General features: G+C 42.1%; 3 protein-coding genes across 4 annotated transcripts in view; 2 read left to right on the plus strand and 1 right to left on the minus strand.

Moving 5' to 3' along the window:
* evc (EvC ciliary complex subunit 1) overlaps positions 1 to 6,266 on the minus strand; it is a 12,845-nt gene extending 6,579 nt beyond the window's left edge. The window contains exons 1-13 of one of the 2 annotated variants that reach the window (XM_015048643.1): positions 5,731 to 6,266; positions 5,536 to 5,649; positions 5,055 to 5,141; positions 4,329 to 4,546; positions 4,165 to 4,249; positions 3,971 to 4,069; positions 3,771 to 3,899; positions 3,504 to 3,665; positions 2,694 to 2,910; positions 1,988 to 2,136; positions 1,756 to 1,854; positions 328 to 540; positions 88 to 197 (exon numbers count right to left, since the gene is read on the minus strand). In XM_015048643.1, the coding sequence (XP_014904129.1) occupies positions 88 to 197; positions 328 to 540; positions 1,756 to 1,854; positions 1,988 to 2,136; positions 2,694 to 2,910; positions 3,504 to 3,665; positions 3,771 to 3,899; positions 3,971 to 4,069; positions 4,165 to 4,249; positions 4,329 to 4,546; positions 5,055 to 5,141; positions 5,536 to 5,649; positions 5,731 to 5,910 (1,862 nt within the window). In that variant the 5' untranslated portion in view covers positions 5,911 to 6,266. The remainder of the gene's footprint in view (positions 1 to 87; positions 198 to 327; positions 541 to 1,755; positions 1,855 to 1,987; positions 2,137 to 2,693; positions 2,911 to 3,503; positions 3,666 to 3,770; positions 3,900 to 3,970; positions 4,070 to 4,164; positions 4,250 to 4,328; positions 4,547 to 5,054; positions 5,142 to 5,535; positions 5,650 to 5,730) is intronic. The other variant, XM_015048642.1, reaches the window with a different exon arrangement.
* Positions 6,267 to 6,912: 646 nt separating this feature from the next.
* LOC106957340 (limbin) lies at positions 6,913 to 19,317 on the plus strand. Its single transcript, XM_015048640.1, has 23 exons — positions 6,913 to 7,469; positions 7,587 to 7,662; positions 7,736 to 7,914; positions 8,015 to 8,071; positions 8,186 to 8,372; positions 8,470 to 8,570; positions 8,742 to 8,807; positions 8,908 to 9,042; positions 9,380 to 9,519; positions 9,610 to 9,934; positions 10,015 to 10,254; positions 10,808 to 10,983; positions 11,319 to 11,478; positions 11,606 to 11,782; positions 11,871 to 12,181; positions 12,701 to 12,875; positions 14,146 to 14,289; positions 14,415 to 14,642; positions 14,737 to 14,948; positions 15,403 to 15,490; positions 15,585 to 15,760; positions 18,501 to 18,602; positions 18,853 to 19,317. Exons 1-23 carry the CDS (start codon positions 7,248 to 7,250, stop codon positions 19,211 to 19,213), a joined length of 4,038 nt encoding a protein of 1,345 aa, XP_014904126.1. The 5' UTR covers positions 6,913 to 7,247; the 3' UTR covers positions 19,214 to 19,317.
* A 208-nt stretch (positions 19,318 to 19,525) lies between these two features.
* LOC106957341 (cytokine-like protein 1) lies at positions 19,526 to 21,347 on the plus strand. Its single transcript, XM_015048641.1, has 4 exons — positions 19,526 to 20,003; positions 20,093 to 20,137; positions 20,338 to 20,484; positions 20,580 to 21,347. Exons 1-4 carry the CDS (start codon positions 19,857 to 19,859, stop codon positions 20,679 to 20,681), a joined length of 441 nt encoding a protein of 146 aa, XP_014904127.1. The 5' UTR covers positions 19,526 to 19,856; the 3' UTR covers positions 20,682 to 21,347.
* Positions 21,348 to 22,062: the final 715 nt, after the last annotated feature.

Consider the following 22,062-nt stretch of genomic DNA (forward strand, 5'->3'; position numbering starts at 1 on the left):
TAAATTTAAAGTTGGTTTTTTGGGGTCCGCCGGTTTGTTGCAAATCCTACCCCCCCCCCCCCCCCCCCCACCTCCCCCAAGTTTCACCTGCTAAGAGTGTAGCTCTGTCTGGCCACCATAGCTTGAATGATTTCCATCTGCTGTTCACCCAGATGTTTGAGACAGCACTGCCCCAGAGCCATCCCTTCAATCCACACCTACAAAAAGACAGACTGCATTTCAAGCTCTGTGAAGGAGCAAATTAAGATGGAAACTAGATAGATACATAATTTTCTTCACAGGAATCCGACTGCCAAAGAGACATCTGATTCACAGCCTGGTGTCTACCTGCTGATCCTTCTCCAGTTCGGTCCTGATGTCGTCCAGCTGCTGCCTGGCGGTGCTCTCTGCCTGCTGCAGCTCATCAGCCAGCTCCTGCTCCACTTCCAGCCATAGACTCTCACAGCGCTCAGTAGTGAGGCTCAGCTGAGTGGGAACAGAGGCCATAAAGATGTCCCTGGCTATCTCACTCAGCCTGTTCGACCAAAGGGCCCGAAGTTTCTGGAGGCGCAGGATATCTCATCAGCATGAGCACACGTACATGTGCAAATACACACAGTAGGTTGGTAGACTGAGTGACACAGCTGCACATTTATAACACGTTAGAAAAAAGAAATATTCAACACCGACTTGCAATAATATGCAATGACCAACCATGAGAACCTTTTTTTTTTTTTTATATTGTTTCATAAATCTACTAATCACAAATCTGAGCTTTAGTTTATATTAAGAGCTTTCCCCCTTTTTTTTATACAACTATTAGCATGCAGGACCAGTTTTAGTTTAGTGTGAAGTATGGTAGAAATAAAATAGAAACGCACCAATACATTTTGTTGTAGCTAATTTCTAAATCTCTGTCTTGCCGATACCGACTTTTTGCGTATTTTGAATGGTCTTAGAAAAAACAAAATTATTAACGCCATCAAAGAAATAGCAGACTTTAAATCATCTCCCATCAACTCAAACTTCTGCACCAAATAGTTATTGTTGGCTCACCTGGTAGCGTTAGGAACTGAAAGAATTTGCATGTCGCTGGAATGCACTTGCATGTGTTAATGCTGTTTTTATGTATTCCTTTCTTCAAACAGTGTTCAGGCCCAAAGGTAAAGCTTCTTTCATATCGCTGAGTTACATTGTGGCTACCTTACAAACTATGAACTGCTAGTAGAAAGTTATCTAGGAAGAGGAGGTTAACCCTTCATGTCCTAAATTTAAAATCTCCACCTGGATTTTTTTTTTTAATTTTTGCTTATTTTAATACATGCAGTTCTTTAAATGTCCTGTGAGTAAATATATTTTCCCATATATCGATAACAACTGGAGCTTTCAATATCAAGCAAGTCAGTTTCACAATTTACTGTCTATTAAAAGATTCCTCCTCAGATTAATTTCGCTCCCTGCTTCGGCGGGAGTGAATTTACCGTAATAACCCGATATTGGCTGTAGAGCCAATATCTCCCCTTTCAGTAACCGTTGGAATTTTTCAGATATCGCAAAGTGTGGCAGAATTACGGTACTGCAAATTTGGCTGCACCGTCGCCGTTACGTTTAGGATTTATAGGCTACTTGAAGAGCCTTGGCATTTCTATATGTGTTCATAAGGGTTTTTTAACTTGAACCGATATCAGCCTCTGACAACCAACAACACCTACAGCTTACGGGTCAGCTCTTCATCACCAGCACACAATTAAACAACTCACAATTTAATTGCTTTACCTTCCAAAGGCTGCAGAGGGCCTCTGCAATTTTGTTATCCTGGTGCAACTCCAAATCAGAGATCTGCTTCCTTTGTCTCATCAGTAGCTCCTGGTAGATCTGAGGTCAGAGTTAGCCCAGAATCAGCTACAAGTTTCAATAAATACAGCTTTAAAAAAAAAAAAAAAAAAAAAAAAGAAAAAAAAAGCCCAACAGATAATTATCACCCAGGAAACATGCAAAGTGTTCTAACAGAGGTTTGCTCCTGCAGGTCACAGCGAGTCAGTCCCAGTTCCAGAGCTTTACTCCTCTCATTCATCTGACTCTTCTGAAGCTTCTTCTTCTTGGACTCCTTTTTGCGGCACTTTTCAGCCGCCAGCTCCCTTGTCTTCTTTGTGCATTCTGTAAAATAAAAACAGCAAACCTAAAACTATTTCCATAAAAACAAGCTTCAATACAGGCAGAACATAGGAGTTTTGATTGAGCAATTAGCAACAGCTTCGCCACTCCACAGACTACTGAGATTATAAACATTAGGAATAAAAGTGACTAACAAAATCACTAAATGTGAGTAAAGAAATAAGTGATAAACTGCTGGTCGGCTATGTGCTTCAAATCCAGATTATGTTTAAACACTGTTATCGTTTCATTGAATACCCATAGTGCCTGCAGGACAGTTTCACAAGAGGCTGCATAAGAATCTGGGAGACATTATTATGAATGACACTGTGTGCTCTCCTAAAATAACCTGGCCTTATTGGAGGAGCTAAAGAGGAATCCCAGAAAATGCTCTATTTTAAAAGAGTAGGTCCTTAAAGTTAGAAAAGTAGGCTGAATGTTGAACACTGCAAGATGCAGCCAGAAAGGAGCAGAAAGACACACACATTGTTACACTGATGCAGTTATCCTTTTATATCTGGAGCCATTCCTCCATGACATGTTTAGGTTCTGCATCTTACCCTCAGTGCTCCGCTGAAGCCCTTCGGTCAGAGCGGCCTGAATCTCAGAGAGAATCGTTTCCGCTGGGTTAAGCTTCGAGCTTTTGCCGTTCGTCAGCTGCTCCAGTCTTGTGGCGATCAAACCCATTCTCAGAGTCACTTCCCACCTCAGCAAGGCAGGCTGGGACTGGACGAGCCCTGACAACTCCTCCCACCACAGCAACCTCTCCAATGTTCTCTAAAAAAAAAAAACATATGTGCAAGGATTTGTATGAGTGTTTTACAAATGAAAAAGAAATTCCAGTGCAACAAACTGTCTTCAGAAGTAAGGTAATGTCAGAGAGCAACGATCTATTCCCTGCCAAAATATGCTGGACAAGGAGATCAGCCAAGAAAGCAATGCGGACTCTGGAGGAGCTGCAGAGATTCACAGCTTAGGTTGAAGAATGGATAAAATGTTAGAGATATATCCCGAAAAAAAACCTGTAGATGTGTAGATGTAATAGCAACAGGTGACTCTATGAAGTATGAACTAAGTGGGGCTGAATACAAATGCATGCCACACTTTTCAGATTTGGATTTGCATGAAGCTTTGAGAACTATTAATTATTTTTTTCTTCCTCTTCACAGCTATGCACCAACTAGTGTTGGTCTCTCTCGGTGAAACTTTCAATATTTTTTTTTTTCTTGGAATTCATGAAATGTGAAATTCACTCAAAATTTTAAGGAATCAGAGACTAAATAATTCCTCAAAGGACTAGTAATCTGATCCAAAAGAGTATGAGACAAGAAAATGAATGACACCCTGACCAAAAAAACATGCTGCGTTACCTTCAGATCAGCTTCCTGTAACATCGTCAGGTGCTCCTCTGCTGACAAGAGAGTCTGAACGACGGACAGGATGTCATCATGTGCTTCCTCAGGAGAGAAGCCGCTTCTCCTCCTCAACAGAAGCTGACATAAATCCTCCAGTTGTGAGCTGAAACTTTTAGACTATGAAGACACAATAATACGAGTCACACTCCTCCTTTAAGCTATCTAGCAGATTTACGACACTTTTTTTTTTTTGGTGGGGGGGGGAATCAGGGCTCCAGTTACCGTTTGAAGGTTGCGTTCAAGGAGATCTTTCTGAGCTCTCTCAATCTCCTCCAGGGAACAGGAAGCATCCTGGATCGTCTCTTTGGTGGTTTGGCCCGTCGCCAGCGGTTTTCTCAACTCATTCAGTTTCTTAAGATGAGAAATTCATTTCAATGCAATAAAATGAAGGCGTGAAACAGATCTTAAACATCTGTTTGTACCTTTTCTTGCATCAGAAGTGTATCCTTGGCGAAGTCCGCGTCGTTTTTGTCCTTTGGAAACCGAGAGCTGAATATAACTTTAAGCATCTGCAGGAAAATCTGAAGTGCGCAGTAAAACAACATGGCAATAATTAGCATCATTTGTGCATGTTTGTGAAGCATACTGACAAATTAATCTACCATCACAAGCTCACCAGATACTTTTCTTCCTGAAGCTGAAAGCTGCGCTGTTGCACTTCCTGCAAGGCCAAACAGTAGAGGCTGATCCTGCCCTCAAAGCTGTAAAGACAACACAGTTACAGGGATGCCGTGTTGTCTCGGTATAACACATAACCTCCAGAAGGTGTGCGGCTCCCACCCGGTGTGTGTCAGTGTGTCGGGGTAGTGGAAGACTCTGGTGAAACTCTGGTTCTGCAGGCTCTTAGGGAGCTCCATGTTGGAGAGGAACTGACTGCTGTCGTTGTTGTCCTGCTCCTGGCTGAGAGACTCTCCATCGGAGGACGAGTCCTCATTAGGCATCGGCGGCAACTTTGATTGCTCATGGAGGGACGGGTTTGACGCGCCGTCTGCTAACGGCTGATGAGTAGATGGAGAAAAAGGATTAAAAAAAATTATAATTTTGTATCGGTATTGCCATTAAAATGCATGCTAAAACATTCATAGCACCACTTTGGGACTTTGTGTGAGAGACCAAAACAAAGTAAAGCATAATTGTTAAGTGACAGGAAAAGGTTGCTTTCACAAATAAACATCCTGAAAGATGTGGCATCTGTTTCTACTCAAGACCCCTGAAATAATACTTTGCAGATACTATCATAAATCATCATCATAAAGAATAACTTGCTGCTTGGCTTTCACATACTTCACTACCTACAAAATAACATGAAGTTAAATAATTTTGCCACTTAAATATCTTTCAGTTATCAGTATTTTGAGTTTTTGTTTCAGTTTTAACGTTATCTTCAAACAAAACTCTGCTATTGCTTAAAGCACGTTGCTTAGGTCGGGTCAAAAGAGTATTTTTGGTAAAAAATTAAATATTGGGGTTTTCAGTCGCGTGTGAGAACACAGAAAAAGGACTTACTCTGTATTTCTGGTTGATTGGGTAAACCACCTTGGCTCTGGAAGCAAATGCAGCCACATCACTATTCATAGGAGGACGCTTCTTTTCCTGCACATGAACAATGGGAAAGTAACCTTCTAAAGATGTAGATATATCGGTGCAAGCTATGAATTAAAGATAAGCAATATGCTATTAGATCATCATGGATTAGGACATATCAACAAATTGGTATTAATGTAGTAATTTCTTCAGAGGTTCACAAACTTGATACTCCATCAGCTGATTATAAATACATTGTTGGTAATGAAAGAGGTGACAACGCAAGGAGCAAAAAGATATTAACACACTGATGTTTTTCTTTTTAAATACCGTATTTTTCTCTCTTAAGACTTCCAGTAAAATGTGTTTTCTACTCTTTTATTTTCAACCCTTTCTGTTCTGAGATGCTTTATATGTATGAAGTCACTCGGACATGCTGTTTGAGAGGAAGCCAGATAAACACCTTGTCATTGGCGGAGCCACCCGGGGCCTCCTTCTCTCTGTTGCTGACACAGTCACTTTGATTATAGTCAATATTTCCAATATCAGGTTCCAGCAGCCTCCTTGCGTTGTAAACCTGCAGGAAAACGGGTCAATGTAGCCTTTTATGGTTAAAGGAAATCATTAAGGGGGATAATGCTGTTCGATTTGTGCTCACTTGTCTGGTCAACAACAGAGGCTTCATGCAGAAGACATAGAGAAGAGCTGCAGCCAGGATGCCGGACAGTCCTCCACACACTGCAGCCGCCGTCAGCAGTCCTGGATACACATGCAGCGACTCGGCGACACTGACCAGAACATCGGTGCTGCATTCCAGAGACACTTCCGCCGTTGGCATTTCAGACAGATTTAATCTACATAGACAGATCACGGACCTTGTCTGGGTTCATACTGTAACACCTCAAAAGAGCCGCAACTTCATCGCAGAAGCTGAAATCCTCGGACTCAAATCTTTCGTAGAAGACGAACATGTTCTTTAAATTCTTTAAGTCACTTCAAAAATTTTCGTTTCGACTTTACAAACAAAGTTCAAGCTGTAGTCGATGAACGGGCCAGATTCACGGAGGACGTTCCTGCGTCAACGCACAAAACCCAGCAAATTAGGTCTGAAATCTTAGGCATGTTTTTTTCAAAATAAAGGCACAAACAAATAGTGTGGATATGGCTTTCTGCTGCGATGGACCTGTCCAGGGTCACTAGGGGGACGGACGGACGGATGGATGGATGGATGGATGGATGGATGGATGGATGTGGCTTTCTGCTCAGGGCAGCATAGGCTGGCGGGGCACACAATGTAAAAAAAAGTAAATCATGCTATATTATATATTAATATTTTCCAACATTTGTTTTTAATCTTTCACAGAATAAAGTAAGTCATTAATGATTTCATATTTTAAGAATTGTGGCACTTTGTGATGCGTTGTAGGTTTTCTATCTTCTATTTGTTTCATTCATTGAGAGAAATTATCCACCTTTTGTATATACAGTACAACCCCTATAGGCATTAGCTGTACACTACAAAAGTAGATGACTCTGAAATTGGAATCTGATTAGGGCTTTTAATCCCAGAATAATTAAAAGTCTATTTAAGTCTTTTTAATTAGTCTGAACACCTGGAGTATTTTAGATAATCGTAAATACTAAGACTCAGCTGAAAATTTTGACAGAGTCTTTGAACGCTGTTTAAGATTTAAGAACAAATAAGCATATTCAAAAGATTATTATTATTATTTTTTTTTTTTTTTGGACATTAGAAAAGGAAGCCCATGGGGTCCATCTATGCAAGAGCCAGATACTTGAACACTCAACTTCAATGTATGTTTTATTTTGAAAGGCTTAACAGGAAGCTTCATGGTGTACTTTGTTGTTTTGATAATTCTTAAAGGAGTAGTCTGTTTTTTCATCTTTTCCAACTTTTCCAGACATCTTTTTTCCCCCCCCCCAATTATAATTTTGTCTACGGTGAAGAAGTCTGCTGTAAGCTGTGTGTGTCTGTTACCATGCTGCGTCATTAGATTAAGACAACCAGGAACGATGTTCTTGTGCGCTACACACCCTCATACATTTATTGCAAATAAAGCAAAGTTGAGTAAATATTTAGAGGGTTTTAGCCGAGGCACAATGCAGAAACTAGACGGACAGTTAGCTAGCCGCTGGTAGCTCACTAAATTACGGATGTTTCGGGTACACTTAATCGCACAAAGGCGGACATTATGCTCGTTTTTCTTGCATATCAAAGTTTTGTGTTTGTTTTCGCTCTTTTTGAACGTTGGCTGCGGTCACGACGTGAAACTGTGCGCCGGTGTCACGGAGGACAATGATGAACATTATTGCTATAACGGTACCTCTGTGGGTACAAAATGGGACACAACACCTCTTACCTCAGGAAAATATGGAGTAAGTAACTTGCCTTGTTGTTGTTGTCATGTGTTTGTTTCCATGAAGGGTTTTTCTGTTCTTTTAGCTACAAATTTTCTCAATTAATGCATAATAGTATTTTTTCCCCATTGGCAGAACCTTTGCACCCTTCATGCAAAGCATCAAGACCAAGGAGGAACGTCAGCGGGCCTGACGATGCTTAGGATTAATGGTTTGTGTGAACAATAGCAGACAAATGCTGACTCTTTATACTTTTGTAAATACACGTCTCTCCTGGTCTTTAGGTAAAATGGACAGCGGGCTCCTGTCTGTTTATGGATGGGGCCCATCTTCGTCGTCGGCTCCCCTAGGGCCATGGGGACACTCTATTTACTCCTCCTTTAGCTACGTTTCAAACATGTTGCACGTCAGAAAGAGCAGAAGCACACTCATCAGACACACCCCACACCAGCCTCCTCCTCAGGTCGTCTGTTTCTGATCTGAATGTTAAGTTTATTGGAATAATTTTTATATGTTTTTTAGAAATAGTCAGAAATTAAATATTTTTTTTATTGGTTCCACAGGTTCAGAATGTTGCACCTCCATCTTTCTTCGAGGTTAGATTTTATAAGTGCGCCCAGGTACATCAGCCACATACATTATACATTTTGAAAACTATTTTTTCTGTTTTGCTTGTCAATGAACTTTATTGGGAGAAAAAGACATACCTTTCCTTGTCAATCAACTCGACCTAGGTGAAGCCCGACACCGATCCCCCCCAGTTGACGTTCTTCCTCCAGATCCACAATCTGAGCCCCCTGGGCGGGACCAACCTGTCTCAGGTGGCCGTACGAGACTCCATATCTGGGATCAAACCCATCAAAACTGAAGGCAGGGTCGTCGAAAGAGGCTACCAGACATTTACTATTGATTCACTGCTGGGTGTGTAACAGCATCAGAATGTTCTATAGTATTATTAACTAACATTTAAAACGTATTTTCTGGGAACCAGAAATTGATTAGGATTTTGTTGATTTAGCCGGATCTCATGTTGTGGTCAATTACACCGCTCACTTAAGGAGTCACAAGAATGAGCTCCTTGATCTTCCTGCTTTCCTGACCTTCTCTAATGCATCACAGGTAAATTTTTTTTACTCCTTCTATTTAATGATATTTTTATTTACTCTAACTAGTACCTTTGCCAAACCAACTCTTTCAAAATCTCAACAATTGTTCAGAGTAAGATAATAGGATTATTCAGTGCAATCTTACCAAGTATGTTTTCTGCGTTTTGACCTTTTTGCCCCACAGAATGACGTCAGTATGTTTGGGCCACTGAGAGCCAATCTGACACTGACAGTAAATTCAACTGATAGGGTAAGTCTTTCTTGCATAATTAAGCATTTGTTTGTGAACTTTCTTTAAGTTTTCTCTTTCATGAGAATAATAAATCTTGTTCTGTTGAAACTCTTTCCAGATTTATCCCAACCATGGAGTCCATTTTGCTGGATTCGTTGCTGGTGTCTTCATCACACTGGTGCTGCTGTTGCTGGGGGTTCTCGCCATTAAATTCACCAGTTCCAGAGAAAGATTTTGCCTTTTTCAGCAAAAGGTATCAAAATTCAAAGATATGGATAAGTTATTCATTCATTTATAAAAACAAAAATATATATATTTACAGGTAAAATCAGAAAACAATATTTTTTCTCGACTGTCTGACATTAAGAGTTGTTGACTTTTAAATAGCATGACTTGTGCCAAGTATTTTGGTTTGTAACCTTCTATCTTTGAATAAGTGTCTTTTGTAAATATTCCAAAAGATGTAAATATGGTGTTTCAGCTGTAAGTATTTATTTTTTTATGTACTTTTAAAATACACATATGTTTGTTTTTATTTTCTGTGAATGTGTGATTTATTATTCATGCACTCGCTGTATTTTGTTCTGCAGAGAATCAGATGCCATTTGGACCCCGAGTATGCAGAGTCCGGCATGAGTGACTCAATCAAAGACGAGGCTGCCTTTGAGGACAAGATGGTGGACGTCATGGTGCTGGAGGATCCACAGAACATGTACCAAGCCCTGGATAAGTCAGTAAACAAAATCTCCTATTAAAACCCTCAATTTAACTCTGAGGATAATCAAACTGCTTTACTTGTTTCTGTTTTTCTTCCTGAAAGCCTTGAAACGTCTTCCCTGCTGCAAGCCTCCAGTAACCTGGAGGCCACCCGCATTCAGATGTACAAAGACCTGATGTCCTGCTTGCTTGGGGGGCTGCGGTCACGGGCCCAGATCAGCGCCCAGGCCCAGCAGAGGCTGCTCAGTGTGGTTCACGGGCAGCTGCTCGGAATGGAGGGCCGCCTGAAGGAGGAACGGGGCGCCCGCATGGCTGCCCTGGCCGGACGGTGCAACCTGGAAACGCACGAAGAGATGGAGGCGGAGCATCAGGAGCAAGAGGCTGAAAAGGCCCAGGCCGAGAGGCTTCGTCAGCACGCGGACCAGCAGGTGGCGAGAACGTGTTTCGGTCGGAAGAGATGCCCTTAAAATGACCCCGTTCGCTGACCTTCTGTCTGTGATGTTCCCAGGAGTTTCTCCAGTGCAGCCGCCTCCTGGAGAAGCTGCACAAGCAGAGCCAGAGTCACCTTCGTCGCGTCCTCTTGGTCCGACATGAAGACGCCTCAGCGAAAGTCCAGAGAGAGATCATCGAGTGGCGGCGGGTGGAGCTGCACAAGATCTTCTCAGAAGAGCTGGAGGAGGCCACGAGGATGGGCGAGATGGAGAAGAGCACAGCAAAGAGACTGCAGCATGAGTACTTTGCTTGTCAGGTGAACATCATGTTAGCAATCGATTATTATATTGATTATACTGACGATTAGTCAACCTTCTGCAGATTTTTCATTTAACAACTTAAGCTTATTTTATGCAAGTTAAGAAACATATTACAAAATACAAATGGAGAGTTAATTCAATTCCTTTTCCTCCTTTTTTAATTGTCGATTTCTACAATCGATTCATCACGATGAATCTGATTGTTCCAGCCCTACACTTTGAGTTTCGTAAGCATTTTGGCTCTCGTGAAATTGCAATTGAAGATGAATATGTTATGAACCTGGGATCCAGTTTTTACAACATTAAGAAGCTTTCTTTATATTCTAAATCTTTTTTTTTTACAGTAAAAATTTGAATGAAAACAAACAGGAATTAAAAACATGAAGAAAAAACCCTCTCCACCAGGGCATGGCACGGCAGATTCACAGATTTCTGAATCTTTGTGAGATGGCTCCAAAATTGCACTGAAGAAGAAACCATGGATGTATACCACATTTACAAAATGTCATTTTATTAACTCATTGCAGTATTATGTAACTTTCTGACCAGGATCAGCTGGAGGAAGTGCTGGATGTGGTTGTTGCCAATCAGCGGTACGTCCTGGCTGAACGCAGCGCTCAGAGGAAGTTCCTGGTGCACAGCCTGCACAGCCTGGAGGACCTGATCTCCGAAACGTTCTCCAGCGCCTCCAGCAACCTGGACAGCTGGTTCTCCCACATCAAGAGGTCGGCGCCGCAACCCATTTCTCCCCCGTCCCGCTAACACCAGCATGTTCACTCAACACAGCGTTCAGATACTTCTCAAATCAACCAACAAGACATTTGGGCGAAATGTCATCATTTTTATACTTAGAGTTGCAAAGTCACCCACAACTTGTTTCATTAGAGAGCCAACGAAACTTCTGGAAATCCTTTTCTGTCGTATTTTGCATCTACTTGTGTTCCACACAACAGTTGTGTCATCTCTGACATGTATCGTAGAATCCTTACTTTCTACCGTACATTAAAATCACTGTGGATCGCAGACATTATTTGAAGTTGTCGCTTGCATTGACCACTAGGGGGAGCGCTGTACCTTCAGAGCAGCTGGATCAGCTGCAAGAAAAGGCCCAGAAAGACGTCGTCATGGTGAGGCAAAGACTGGATGAGACTCTGAACCAGGAGAAGAGAGCGATGCGCTGTGGACTGATCAATAAGAGGAGAGAGCTCATCTCGAACATGGTGAGGAGATCAAATGAAGTTACTTCAGTCAGTCAGTTTGGGCACAGACAGGGAGACCGGTTGTTAAAAAAAACATTTCTAAACTAAAATTGCATTGTTAGTAATCTCCCCGTTTCCTCCTTTCCAGTTGAGGGTCCACAAGCAGAGACAGAGGGATTTGTCCAGCATCACCAAAAGTCTGGAAGAGAAGATGGACGAAACGCACCATCTGCAGTGTTGGCAGAACTTACTGACCGCTCACAGCCTGGAGCTCGCAGAGCTCATCAACAGTCTGGATGAGGAGGCTGCTGCCGACATCCGCAAGGTGCCCCTCGGACAGCCGACGCCGTGATATAATCGAGCTGGATGGTGAAATATGAACATCTGTGGTTCATCTTCTGCTTTCTCTTTAGGTGACGATGCGAGGGATCCAGGGAGTGATGGCTGATGTGAAAGCTATCCAGCCTGCCGCGGCTCAGGCCGTGCTGACGCTGCTGCCGCTGGGTGCCAAACACCCCGTGCTGCAGGTGGAACCCGAGGCGGGGCCTGGCAAGTCTGCGGGGCAAGGGGGCGGTGCTCTGCTGCAGGGCCAGGAGAGGCTTCATCAGGAAGGCAAGGCGGCGCTGCGCACCCTCAGCTGCACCAGGCAGTCTCTGCAGGAAGGCATGGAGCAGGAGCTGCGGGAACAGAAGGAGCTCAGGGCTCACTGGAGAGATTTCTTTCGGTCAGCAATGCGATGACATGAGTCATGACATCCAAATATAGGAAAAGCTGCATTAAAGGAAGTAAAGAAGAGCATTATTTTGTAGGAGTGCACTGATTTGTCGGTGCCAATTCCCTTAATTTTGGGAGATTGATGATCGGTTGATAATTACATGTGAAGCCGATCTTATTCCCCGATCTCACCTACCTCAGCAAGGTCTAAAAATTAACTATTAGCCCCGTCCACCAGATCATGCCAGTTGGTAATTCGCGATCGGCCAGAAAACTGCAATCAGTGCGCCCCGAGTGTTTTGTATGATAGATTTTCCATCGTCACAATCTGAATCCCTGTTTTCCACATTACACGTTGAGAAATTCTCCAGTAACTACTGAAGCAGCTGAAACTGGATGATTGACTGGCTAAAACAATGAATAACGGAAACAGCATTATTTGCCATTATTCAGCTCCGTTGTCAAGAAAGCTCTTACCTCGTATGTATAAAGTTTCCTGTTCATTTCCATCTTTGGCTTTCCCACTTAGGTGTCTGTGTTCGTCTCAGCTGACGCTGTCTGAGGACGACCGGCTCAGGATGAAGCTGGAGTTTCAGAAGAGTCTATCTGTAATAGACCGCTGTCTGGTGCTTCCCCACGCCGTCTCCAGAACTAAACTCCATGCTGCTCTGGCTGAATGGAGAGCAAAGAGCGAAGAGGAGATGGTGAATAGATAATCACATATTACAGACATCAGTTTATTCGCTTCTACAGACCCAGTTAAAAATCGTTGACTCTAGTGACCTCTGTTTTCTCAAAATATAAAATCAAACAAGTGTGCCCAACACGTTTCAGTGTTTTAGAGTCGGAGGACTTAAAAAAACTCTAAGGAATGTGACAAATAAATAGCACGAGTTAGTCTTTCTGAAAGACAAAAAGTTTTTTGAGTCTGGATTTCGAACCAGAAATGATACTTTCATCCAGAGTGAAACAGATGTAAAGTTTGTAGAGGCTTCCTATAAAAATCTCTTTTGGAAAACATGAAACAGATTTTTTTTCTTTTTAGACTTGACAAAGATAAACTACAATGATTTGAATGTGTGCAAAGCCACAGAATAAAAGTATGGAGTAAACAACTCCAACACCAAGATCTGATTGTTTAGGCAACAAAAGTGGGTGAAATTCTAACAGATTCTCTCCAAATTTGGTCCTTCATGGTTCCCCTGCCTCCAGTAAACAATGATGTAGATCATTAGTTTTTTTTTTTTTTCCTTGTGTCTTAGCCAAATGAAGCAGAGAACATTTAACTGCAGCTGTTTGTATACCACTATTTCAACATCCCTTTATGTCCACCATGTGTGTGACAGGAACTTGCGGTGAACATTAAGGGCCAAATAAGTTGTTGTGGGTGAACGACTAAATGGACTGATAGGGTTTAAGTAATGTCCTCTGCAGGGAAATGCAGTACAAGATAAACTTATTATGTGAAGAAAAGCAAGTCTTGTGCAGTTCCTGCATGACTCTCTAAAATAAAGCATTATAGTGACGCAGTTGTTTGGAGAAATAAGAGTCCTGGAAGCAACAACGCTGATCGGAACTGGAGCAGAAACTATAATGTGCACCTTAATGTCGTAGTTCTCTTAAATTAAAATTTCTATAGTCTTTTTCGTTAGCTGTAGCTTCCAAACTCAACTATATACATCCAATTTTTCCTCGATATTTTCCATTAAACCACATTACTTGGACTACATGAAAAGACTCTTCTGGCTCATGCTGCTTTAAATAGATGAGGAATGGTGAGCGGTGTACGCTGGGAGCACAAGACAGCTGCAGCCTATTAGAACGTGGCTTCTGGATGACTCCGTGTCGTTAAGAAATTAGACGTGACTTATAGGGTGGTTTCATTTCTAATCACAACATAACCCTCTACCTGGAGTTGTTTCACAACAATACTTGTGGTTTATGTTGGGGTTTTTTTTGTTTTATTATTTTTAGGAAAATATGCAATCCAAGGGGAAAAGCACAGAGGCCAGGAAGAAAGCAGATACATCTGAGGTGGTGCGTTTCCAAAAACTGCTCCAGGACAGGATTGATCTGTTCGAGAAAGAAAGGCAGATGGAGAACAGTGTTATGAACAAGGTAGTGCCGTCTTCTTTTTTGATTCACTTCCAGGCACTTTTACAGCTAGTCCAGTTGGAGTTAACATTTTACAATAAATTCTCCATATCAAACCAGCCCATGAAATTCATTGTGATTTTTGGCAGGTGATGGAGGAGATGCAGAGGGAGAGGGAAGACTATCTGCTCTGTCAGGCAGACAACCTGGCAATGCAGATGGCTACAATCGTCTTCCAGAAGGCTGAGCGCTGGACCAGAGTGCTGGAGACGTCCAAGGCCATGGTCACCCTGCAAAGCCAGCTCGTCCAACAGCTCAGGGAGAGAAATATCTCAGAACTGCAGGATGTGGCTCAGAGTATACACAGCCACTGCTTGGTAGGTAGATCTTGTCTCGAGAATCGTCCATTGTCTCTTTTTATGCCTTTTAAACTCAAGGGGGGTTTTTAATTTTTGCTAATCTTGCACAAAGAGCCTAGAAGAAGCAGAACAGCAGCTTCAGTCGGAGAGGACGGAGCTGGACAGGCTGGGGGTGCCGTCACACAAGATCCAGACCGTCTTTGAGGGAGAGGAGGGCAGAGAGGAAGATGAGGTGTTCGAGCTCCAGCCCGACTGCAGCATGACGTCCATCCTCCAGGACGCGCTTCACAAGTGTGAGCAGGTCATTGCTTTGACGTTTGAAAGGTGAGCCATTGAGCTAAAACTTTTGAATGTCTTTCAATCCCCCCTCCCCCACAAACTGCAACACATAAACATACATTAAACACACCCAGTCTGTACGCCTCATTAAGCTCTTCTTCTCTAAACTTTACAGTGGACTTGGTTTTGTAAAGCAAATACCGTTCCCCTAGTAACAATCAAAATCTATCTGGTTCTTCCTATGAGGACTGAAAACATTCATCTTTTAGAGTAGCTTACTCAGGAAGTCTTGGTTTTAATTATTCATTTGTTTTAATTTAGCATTCAACTGTCTGTGTATTTTTTTCCCCCTTAATTTTATGTAAAAAAAAAACCAAAAAAAAACTTACAGGTCTCCTTGTGTTTGGATGTTTTTTATAGAAACAATGTTTGATAAAACGGTTTAGGGGTCAAATGAGGCTTTAGACATTCCCGGTGTTGAAACTGTTCGTCTGTTCAGGTTTCAAGAGATTTCCACCAGCAATCAAGTCAAGGAAGAATTAAAAGAACAAATCGAGCTCAAAAGGCTTTACTCAAACTGTGACCAGGTCGGATTTTATTCCCTGTTCATTTCTACGTTAAATACACAGTGGAAATCCTGCTGACGGTTAACGGAGCGTAAAGAGAGTCTGTACTTGGCAGGACCTGGAGTTCGCCTCCCAGCTGGTGAAGCAGAGTCGCGTCTCTGACGACGTTCTCCTGGAGGTCCTGCGTCTCCTCCTCCCGAGTCTGCCCGAGAGTGAGCTTCTCTCGCTCGGTGACGCGCTCTGCCGCAAACGACGTCCCGTTTCTGCTTTTGCAGAGCAAGAGCGTTCCAGGTAAGGAGAGTCTGTGGTTTATTATCTGGCAAAGACGACCAAAGCCTCATTTTTGTCACGTTCTTTTTAGGATTTACTGTATTGGATCACATGATGATAAAAGTTTTGATTTTTATTGAGTCGTTAAAAAAAACTTTAGATTTTTTCTGGCAATCTGATATGATTAGACAACTCCAGAGAAATTCTTTGTTTTTCGCCTCTTTTCTCCCTTTGCTCACCAAATCTATGTCTAAGTCTGTGTTGCATGTCAAAAACAAAAACCATTCTGTCAATTTAAACAGAAACTCCATACATTTTAACTTTCTTTCACATCAGTCAGTGCCTTTTGAAAGTAGTCTTGCTTATCAGAACCCGTCTCAGATGGCATCTAACCAGTTAAATCTATCCGCTTGATTGTCCATTTTTGAGTTTTGTTTTTTTTTTATAAACTTTTCAGGGTTGACGAGGGTGTTAAACCGGGTCAGTGTACACGTTAACACACTGAACCTCCTGGAATGAATTTAAAATTATCAACTTATTTTATTCTTTGATGGAAAGTGGGTAGAAGTGTTTTCTTTTCCTTTCTCTACAGCGAAGAAATTCATGGCTCTACACCTGTATCTAGAGACCTATGTTGATCATTTCTTGAGGAATATTTGCCAAGAATGGATTGAAATTAAAAACTCTTCAGTTGGAAGACTGAAAAAAGAAAATTAAGTCCAAAATATGTGGACAATAATTTTGAAAAATAACAGTGATAGTGTTAGCAACCTGTGTTTCTGCAAACACAGGTTGTACCAGTATTACTTTAAGTTGGCAAAAGCAATCTAGGTCAGTCAGAGATCTTCTGTTTAACCCCGAAAATAATCAGTTTTGCTTCAGTAGCCTTTGGAGTATTTCTCTAATTTCATAAAAAGTCATTTTAACATCTTCTAAAACAAAAACAAATGGTTATCATTCGTAAACTGAGTCCTATCTGGACGCCTCGTCAAACTAACATGATATAAAAATAATAAAATATATTGTCATGCTTAAACTGCATAAGAAATCTGTGGAGGAGTTAGCCAGCTGTTTCTTTCAGCCCTTTTGGCGACCAACAAATTAGCGTAAGCTAGCACACATCTTTGGACGAATCAGCTGCTGCGTGTTGCTTCTGTTCCTAACAGATTCGTTAAGATAGTTTTCTAATCAAAGCTTGTTGAGACACAACAATCTCCAAGTGAGATCTTTAATTTATATAACATCGCCGCAGTCTGCTTCCCCTGAACTAAGATGAAAAGATTAACGATTTTACTTTTCATTTCGCTTCCCTCTCTTATCCTAATAGCCTGGAAGGCTGTTTTCTGTCTCCTGCTGAGTTTGGCTCGCCTTCCTGATGAGGAATGCCTCCAGCAGGAGGTTGCTTGGTAATCCAACAGAAAATATTGTGTCTGGAAAGCCACGCAATGTGTTGTTTTTCCCCTTTCAAGGTCTTTCTTCTTTTCAAAGTTTTACATAAAAATGGTCTTTTCTAGCCGTTTTATACTCCTGCTAAAGAGAGATGACGTGAACAGTAGGGTTTGGAACCAAGTGCGAAAGATGTACAAGAAATCAAAAAGAGATTCAGAGAGTGTCACATTATGACAAGTGTTGATCCCCCTGCTGTCTCAGAAACTGAAATTAAGTTGTATTTAAATTTGCTTTGCTAAACTTGCATAAATGCTTTTAAAAACTGACCCCAACCCGGGGATAAACTGTGCTAACTTAGCATTTGTTTACATCACTCTTCCTCTTATACATGTAATTTGCTTAGCATCACCTTAAAAGTTTGGTTGCAGCTCCTTTGACATGACGAATGATATCTGATGACTGACCAGCCCATTGTGTCCCATTCCAACTCAAAATGCTCTTCGTTCCTCGAAGTCCAACATAGTTCAGTCAGTCTGCGCTCAATTACTTTTTTATTTCATCTTTCAAGAAGATGAAGTAGAAAAAAAACAAATATTTCAAATCAAATTAAGTTTCAAAATATTAAATCCAGCTGTGTTTTAGTGACAATCATTTCCAAAGCAGTACATGGATTTCAAATTATGTTGATTCAGATTTAGTTGTTTTTTTTGTTGTTTTTTTTCGATTCACGTTGAGTCGCTCAGATTGAATCTGAGCAATGCAAATGTTCTCTGTAAGAAGAGAACTTATATTGTTTTATAATCTGCTTTAAAATCCCCCCAAAACGTTCTCCCTGACCTGTTTGCTGTGCTCCTCGGTCTTCTCAATGCTGCTTGTTCACTAATGTTCCCTGAACAACCTGCAAAGCCTTCAGAGAACAGCTGCATTTAAGATGAGGTTAAAACCCTCACAGGTTGAATCTGCTTACTAATTAGTCTGATTCACGAAGACAGTCTGTTGCAGTGATTTTCACATGAGATTCCAATAAAATACTGTGTGTGGTTGTAATGTGTCAAAAGGAGAAAAGATTTGGGGACATGAACATGACCTTTGGAAGTTTGCCGTAACGGGAACTTTTATTCCACTGGGCTGTGGACAAGCAAAGCTTCACTCACGGCTGCTTTTATGCTCTCAGAGTTTGAGTTTTGCATCATGCAGTGTGAAGCGAACTGAATGTTTTTACTTTAAGAGGTCTCCCCGAAGTCACCTCTGAATGAGAACACTGCTTTGTGGGGCGGGGGGGGGAAGGCGTCTGACGACAGAGACGTGACTTTACGGTTCTTTGGTGTGAAGCCATGGAGTTGCTTTATGATGACGATGTTTTTTCCCCCAGCTGTGCCGGGGAGCAGAACAGAGCCGTTCCTGTCAGGCTGAGAGAAATTGCGGTGCGGAAAACCATCGTTAATACGCCAAACGGCGCTGTGGAAAGAGAGAGGTGGGTTCAGCACGTTTCTGTGATCATCAACTTTGCTTTTAAATGAAGGCCTGATGTTCAGCTACCGCAGAGAATAACTTATGGATCAGTGGTTCGCCAACATCATTGACAAATCCCAAATTAAAGTGAAACATGGTTCTGATCAGAGGAATGTTTGTGGCTCGGCGCCAGTGGCCGCAAAAGCATGAGGTAAACACAGAAACACTCCGACCCAGCTAACAGCAGCCCCTTTGTCTTCCAACTCTGTCAGGCTGGAGGAAAAGAGGCGGAGCGCGTTGGAAAAGCTGCTCCCTAGATCCCATCTCCTGCGTCCCAGAGATGCCGGACTGTCGTCGCTAGCTGACGACAGAGGCGCGCAGGATGTTTTGACGCCAGCCGCGCTCGTTCCGCAGCTGCAGAGCGACACGGCGGAGGAAACGGCGCACGGCCCTGCAGGGGAAAGCGTGACCTCGGACTCCGTCTGCGGCGCAGCGGGCAGCCTCGCCACCGGAGAGCGCTTGTTTGTGTTTCGGGATCCACCTGAATCCAGTAACTCTGTTGTCATCCCAGAAAGGAAAAAGAAGAGGAATTTTCTCAATTTCAAGAAAGGCTCAGTTGCTCCTGCAACCTGAGGCTAACACAGTGTCTTTTCCAATGTTTATGTTGTGTATTTTTGTACTTTTCATCATGTATGCAGCATCTGGCTTTGTTTCAATTAAAGGCAGCTGACTTTTTACGCCTTATGTCATTTATTTGCATTAGACACTGGAACGTTTCAGAAAATGTTCATTTAGTTCAGTAATTCAGCTCAAACAGTAACGCTTGTAGATATGGATTTGGTATAAACAGTCATGAAACTAAATACCCTTGCTGGAAATATTGCAATCTCCAGTGTTGGCTTTTGTTTCTTAAAACATATTCTCTACCTCTTATCTCCTTAGCTGAAACATGTCTCGTTTTCCGCATGGACTGTACTCCATAGTATGCATTAACAAACCAGAACAGTCGGCGACTAAAAAAATATTGGATCTGCTTATTGCAGAGTAAGATTAACTCATTTCTACAGCCTCTGTGATTTCCTTTCCAGCAGTCAATCTGTTTTCTCTTTCCCTGCTGAGCCTTCCAGTTCTTCCACGTCATCCTCATTTTTCTTTCTTTTTTTTTTTTTTTTTTAAACTCCCTCTCCATCCTTAAAAGTGGAGCGAGTCGTTCTCTCTGCAGATTACTTGTTGAACTTCCCGTACAGGCAGCCGGACTTCTCTGGAGCTGACAGACATGAGGCTGGGACTGACGGCTCTCCTCTGCTTCTTCAGCGTCGTGCTTCAGTGCGACTGCACTCCTCCGACCTGCTACTCCAGAGCGCTTAGCCTGAGCAAAGAGATCATGACCCTGCTGGACAAGATCCACAGTTTCTACCGAACCGTAAGAGCGCTTCACTGCAGCAGTGTTCATGTTAGACCTCAGGCTTTGACTTTGTCTAATTCTTAATTGCTGTGTTGATTGGTTTGTAGAAAGCGTGTGCTGAAGTTCTACCTGTCATCCACATTGATGTGCATGTAAGTTGGAAAAAACATCTATAGAGGTGTTGTTTTTTTGTCTTTGTACGTATCCTAGCATTAAGGGTTGTTTCAGATGAACATGATTGATTGTCAGATAAGAGCTACGTTCAATCAAACTGTTTGTTTGCATCAAGGTTAAAACACCAAACTAAATGAAGATGTTAGTAGTTCAAAAAAACATACCATTATCTCTCTAGAACGCATGCATCACCAACAAACTGCGTGACTTTCTCTACGTGGTGCTGAACCATCCCAGCCAGAGCTGCAGAGACAAGCCCAGAATGGTCGCGTTGAAGCGGAAAACCCAGAACCTGTACAGCATCATCACCAGAATCTGTTACCGGGTGAGAGAGCCTCTGCGCCGTGTTTTCCCTACTTTTTAGCCGGAGCAGCTCGACCAAACGTAAACTTGCGTTTTTTTTCTGCTGTTTCGTCGTAGGACCTGGTGTTTTTCACAGACGACTGTGAGGCCATCGACACCGGACGCAGCAGCCCAAACCTGGCTGAAGACAGACTGCAGCTGCTGCAAGAGGACAGATGAGACGGCTCGCACTCATTCACACAGACATATACCTTCGTAAAAAAAAAAAATAAAAAAATCTATTGTATCCAAATGTAGAGCAGTAAAAGCAAGCATATACCACCGAAGACGAGGCTGTTTTAACGTCCTGCATGTTCGCTGGCTGAGGGCCGGGCGACCGGCTGCATGTCGGGGGACACGTGTGGTCACATTCCAGCAGCAAGCGGAGAACTTTCCACAGGAAATTAGCTGAATACCAGCCATTCCGATGAAAACCTTCAAATAATAAACCAGTACAAGGTGCTTGTGTGTGCAGCGTTGACCTCTGCTTCTTTACCGGGGCTGATCAAAGGTTTGTGTGGAATAGGCTGTGTTACTGGGAGCTTCCCAGTAACGCAGCTGTGATGTTTACAGGGTGGCCTCCTGTAAACATTTGAGGGCTTCGACATGGACGCCGAACATGTTGGAGAACAAATGTAGTTTCCTTCCTCTTTCTTGTACCGTTTGTATCTCTCTGAATGTTCTTGAATAGATTTAGCATCTAAGGAGCTGTGATGTTTCTGCTACTTTGTTATTGTGAATAAGAAGTGCAACGACTTTTCACATAAATATGTATACACTCGCAATCAGTAGAGGTTGTTATTCTTTTTCAAGTAATAAAAAAAAAAAAGTTATTTTCCGACCAGTTTCCATGTCCGTGTTTTCTTTCCATCGTTCTGCACTCTAATGGAGGTGGGATCTCTAAAGTACACACCTCCATTAAAATGTGATGTTTTTGTTATGTGAAACAAAATCTCACATGTAAATCGCTTCAAAACAAACAAATTGATTCAGACTCGGTAAACTGTATGCCGGTGACTTGTGGGATGTAGCTCCTTCTTTTGCTGCCAAAATGTTTGACACTAAAGGAGAAAATGATAAAACAGCACAGAATCAAAATGACCAGCTCTCATCTGATACGCAAATAATTAAAAATAACTACATTTATAATTCAGTCTTTACTTTATTGCTCCCTCAGCTGAGTTAGTTACTTTTCATACCCCTTTGTATTTGTGCCAGTCACTATGACATCACCCACTAGCATCCGCTACAATTTATGCTATTTTTTAGCTCAGAGGTCAACCAATAAGTAGAGCGGACTGGGTAGGTGTAAATCAGGTTTTGGTGCACAAAAGATCAAACTCTCCTTTGAAAAATGTGAAGCCAATGAAAGAAACGGCAAAAGGCGTTTGGTTTGACAAAAATATTTTAAGGAGATTTTCTGTTGTTGACATTTGAGGAACATGTTGCTCTGGCAAGAACGTGAAAGCTGCGTTAAAATGCCGGTGACAAATCATTCAGATCGCATTTCTTCTTCCTGTCTTTGAATAAACAGTGGAAAAGCCGATGAATTAACACTAAA

Source organism: Poecilia latipinna, unplaced genomic scaffold, assembly GCF_001443285.1.
Source record: "Poecilia latipinna isolate Pla-1442-1.1 unplaced genomic scaffold, P_latipinna-1.0 Scaffold895, whole genome shotgun sequence".
Classification (NCBI taxonomy): domain Eukaryota; kingdom Metazoa; phylum Chordata; class Actinopteri; order Cyprinodontiformes; family Poeciliidae; genus Poecilia; species Poecilia latipinna.

What these genes read in the sequence shown, in the direction of transcription:
- LOC106957340 (XM_015048640.1), top strand. Translation starts at nt 7,248, where the DNA reads ATGTTTCGGGTACACTTAATCGCACAAAGGCGGACATTATGCTCGTTT. An exon ending in GACGATGCTTAGGATTAATG is followed by an intron (nt 7,663 to 7,735) that starts GTTTGTGTGAAC and finishes CCTGGTCTTTAG; the next exon opens with GTAAAATGGACAGCGGGCTC. An exon ending in ATTGCTTTGACGTTTGAAAG is followed by an intron (nt 14,949 to 15,402) that starts GTGAGCCATTGA and finishes TCGTCTGTTCAG; the next exon opens with GTTTCAAGAGATTTCCACCA.
- LOC106957341 (XM_015048641.1), top strand. Translation starts at nt 19,857, where the DNA reads ATGAGGCTGGGACTGACGGCTCTCCTCTGCTTCTTCAGCGTCGTGCTT. An exon ending in TCCACAGTTTCTACCGAACC is followed by an intron (nt 20,004 to 20,092) that starts GTAAGAGCGCTT and finishes ATTGGTTTGTAG; the next exon opens with AAAGCGTGTGCTGAAGTTCT. An exon ending in TCATCCACATTGATGTGCAT is followed by an intron (nt 20,138 to 20,337) that starts GTAAGTTGGAAA and finishes TTATCTCTCTAG; the next exon opens with AACGCATGCATCACCAACAA.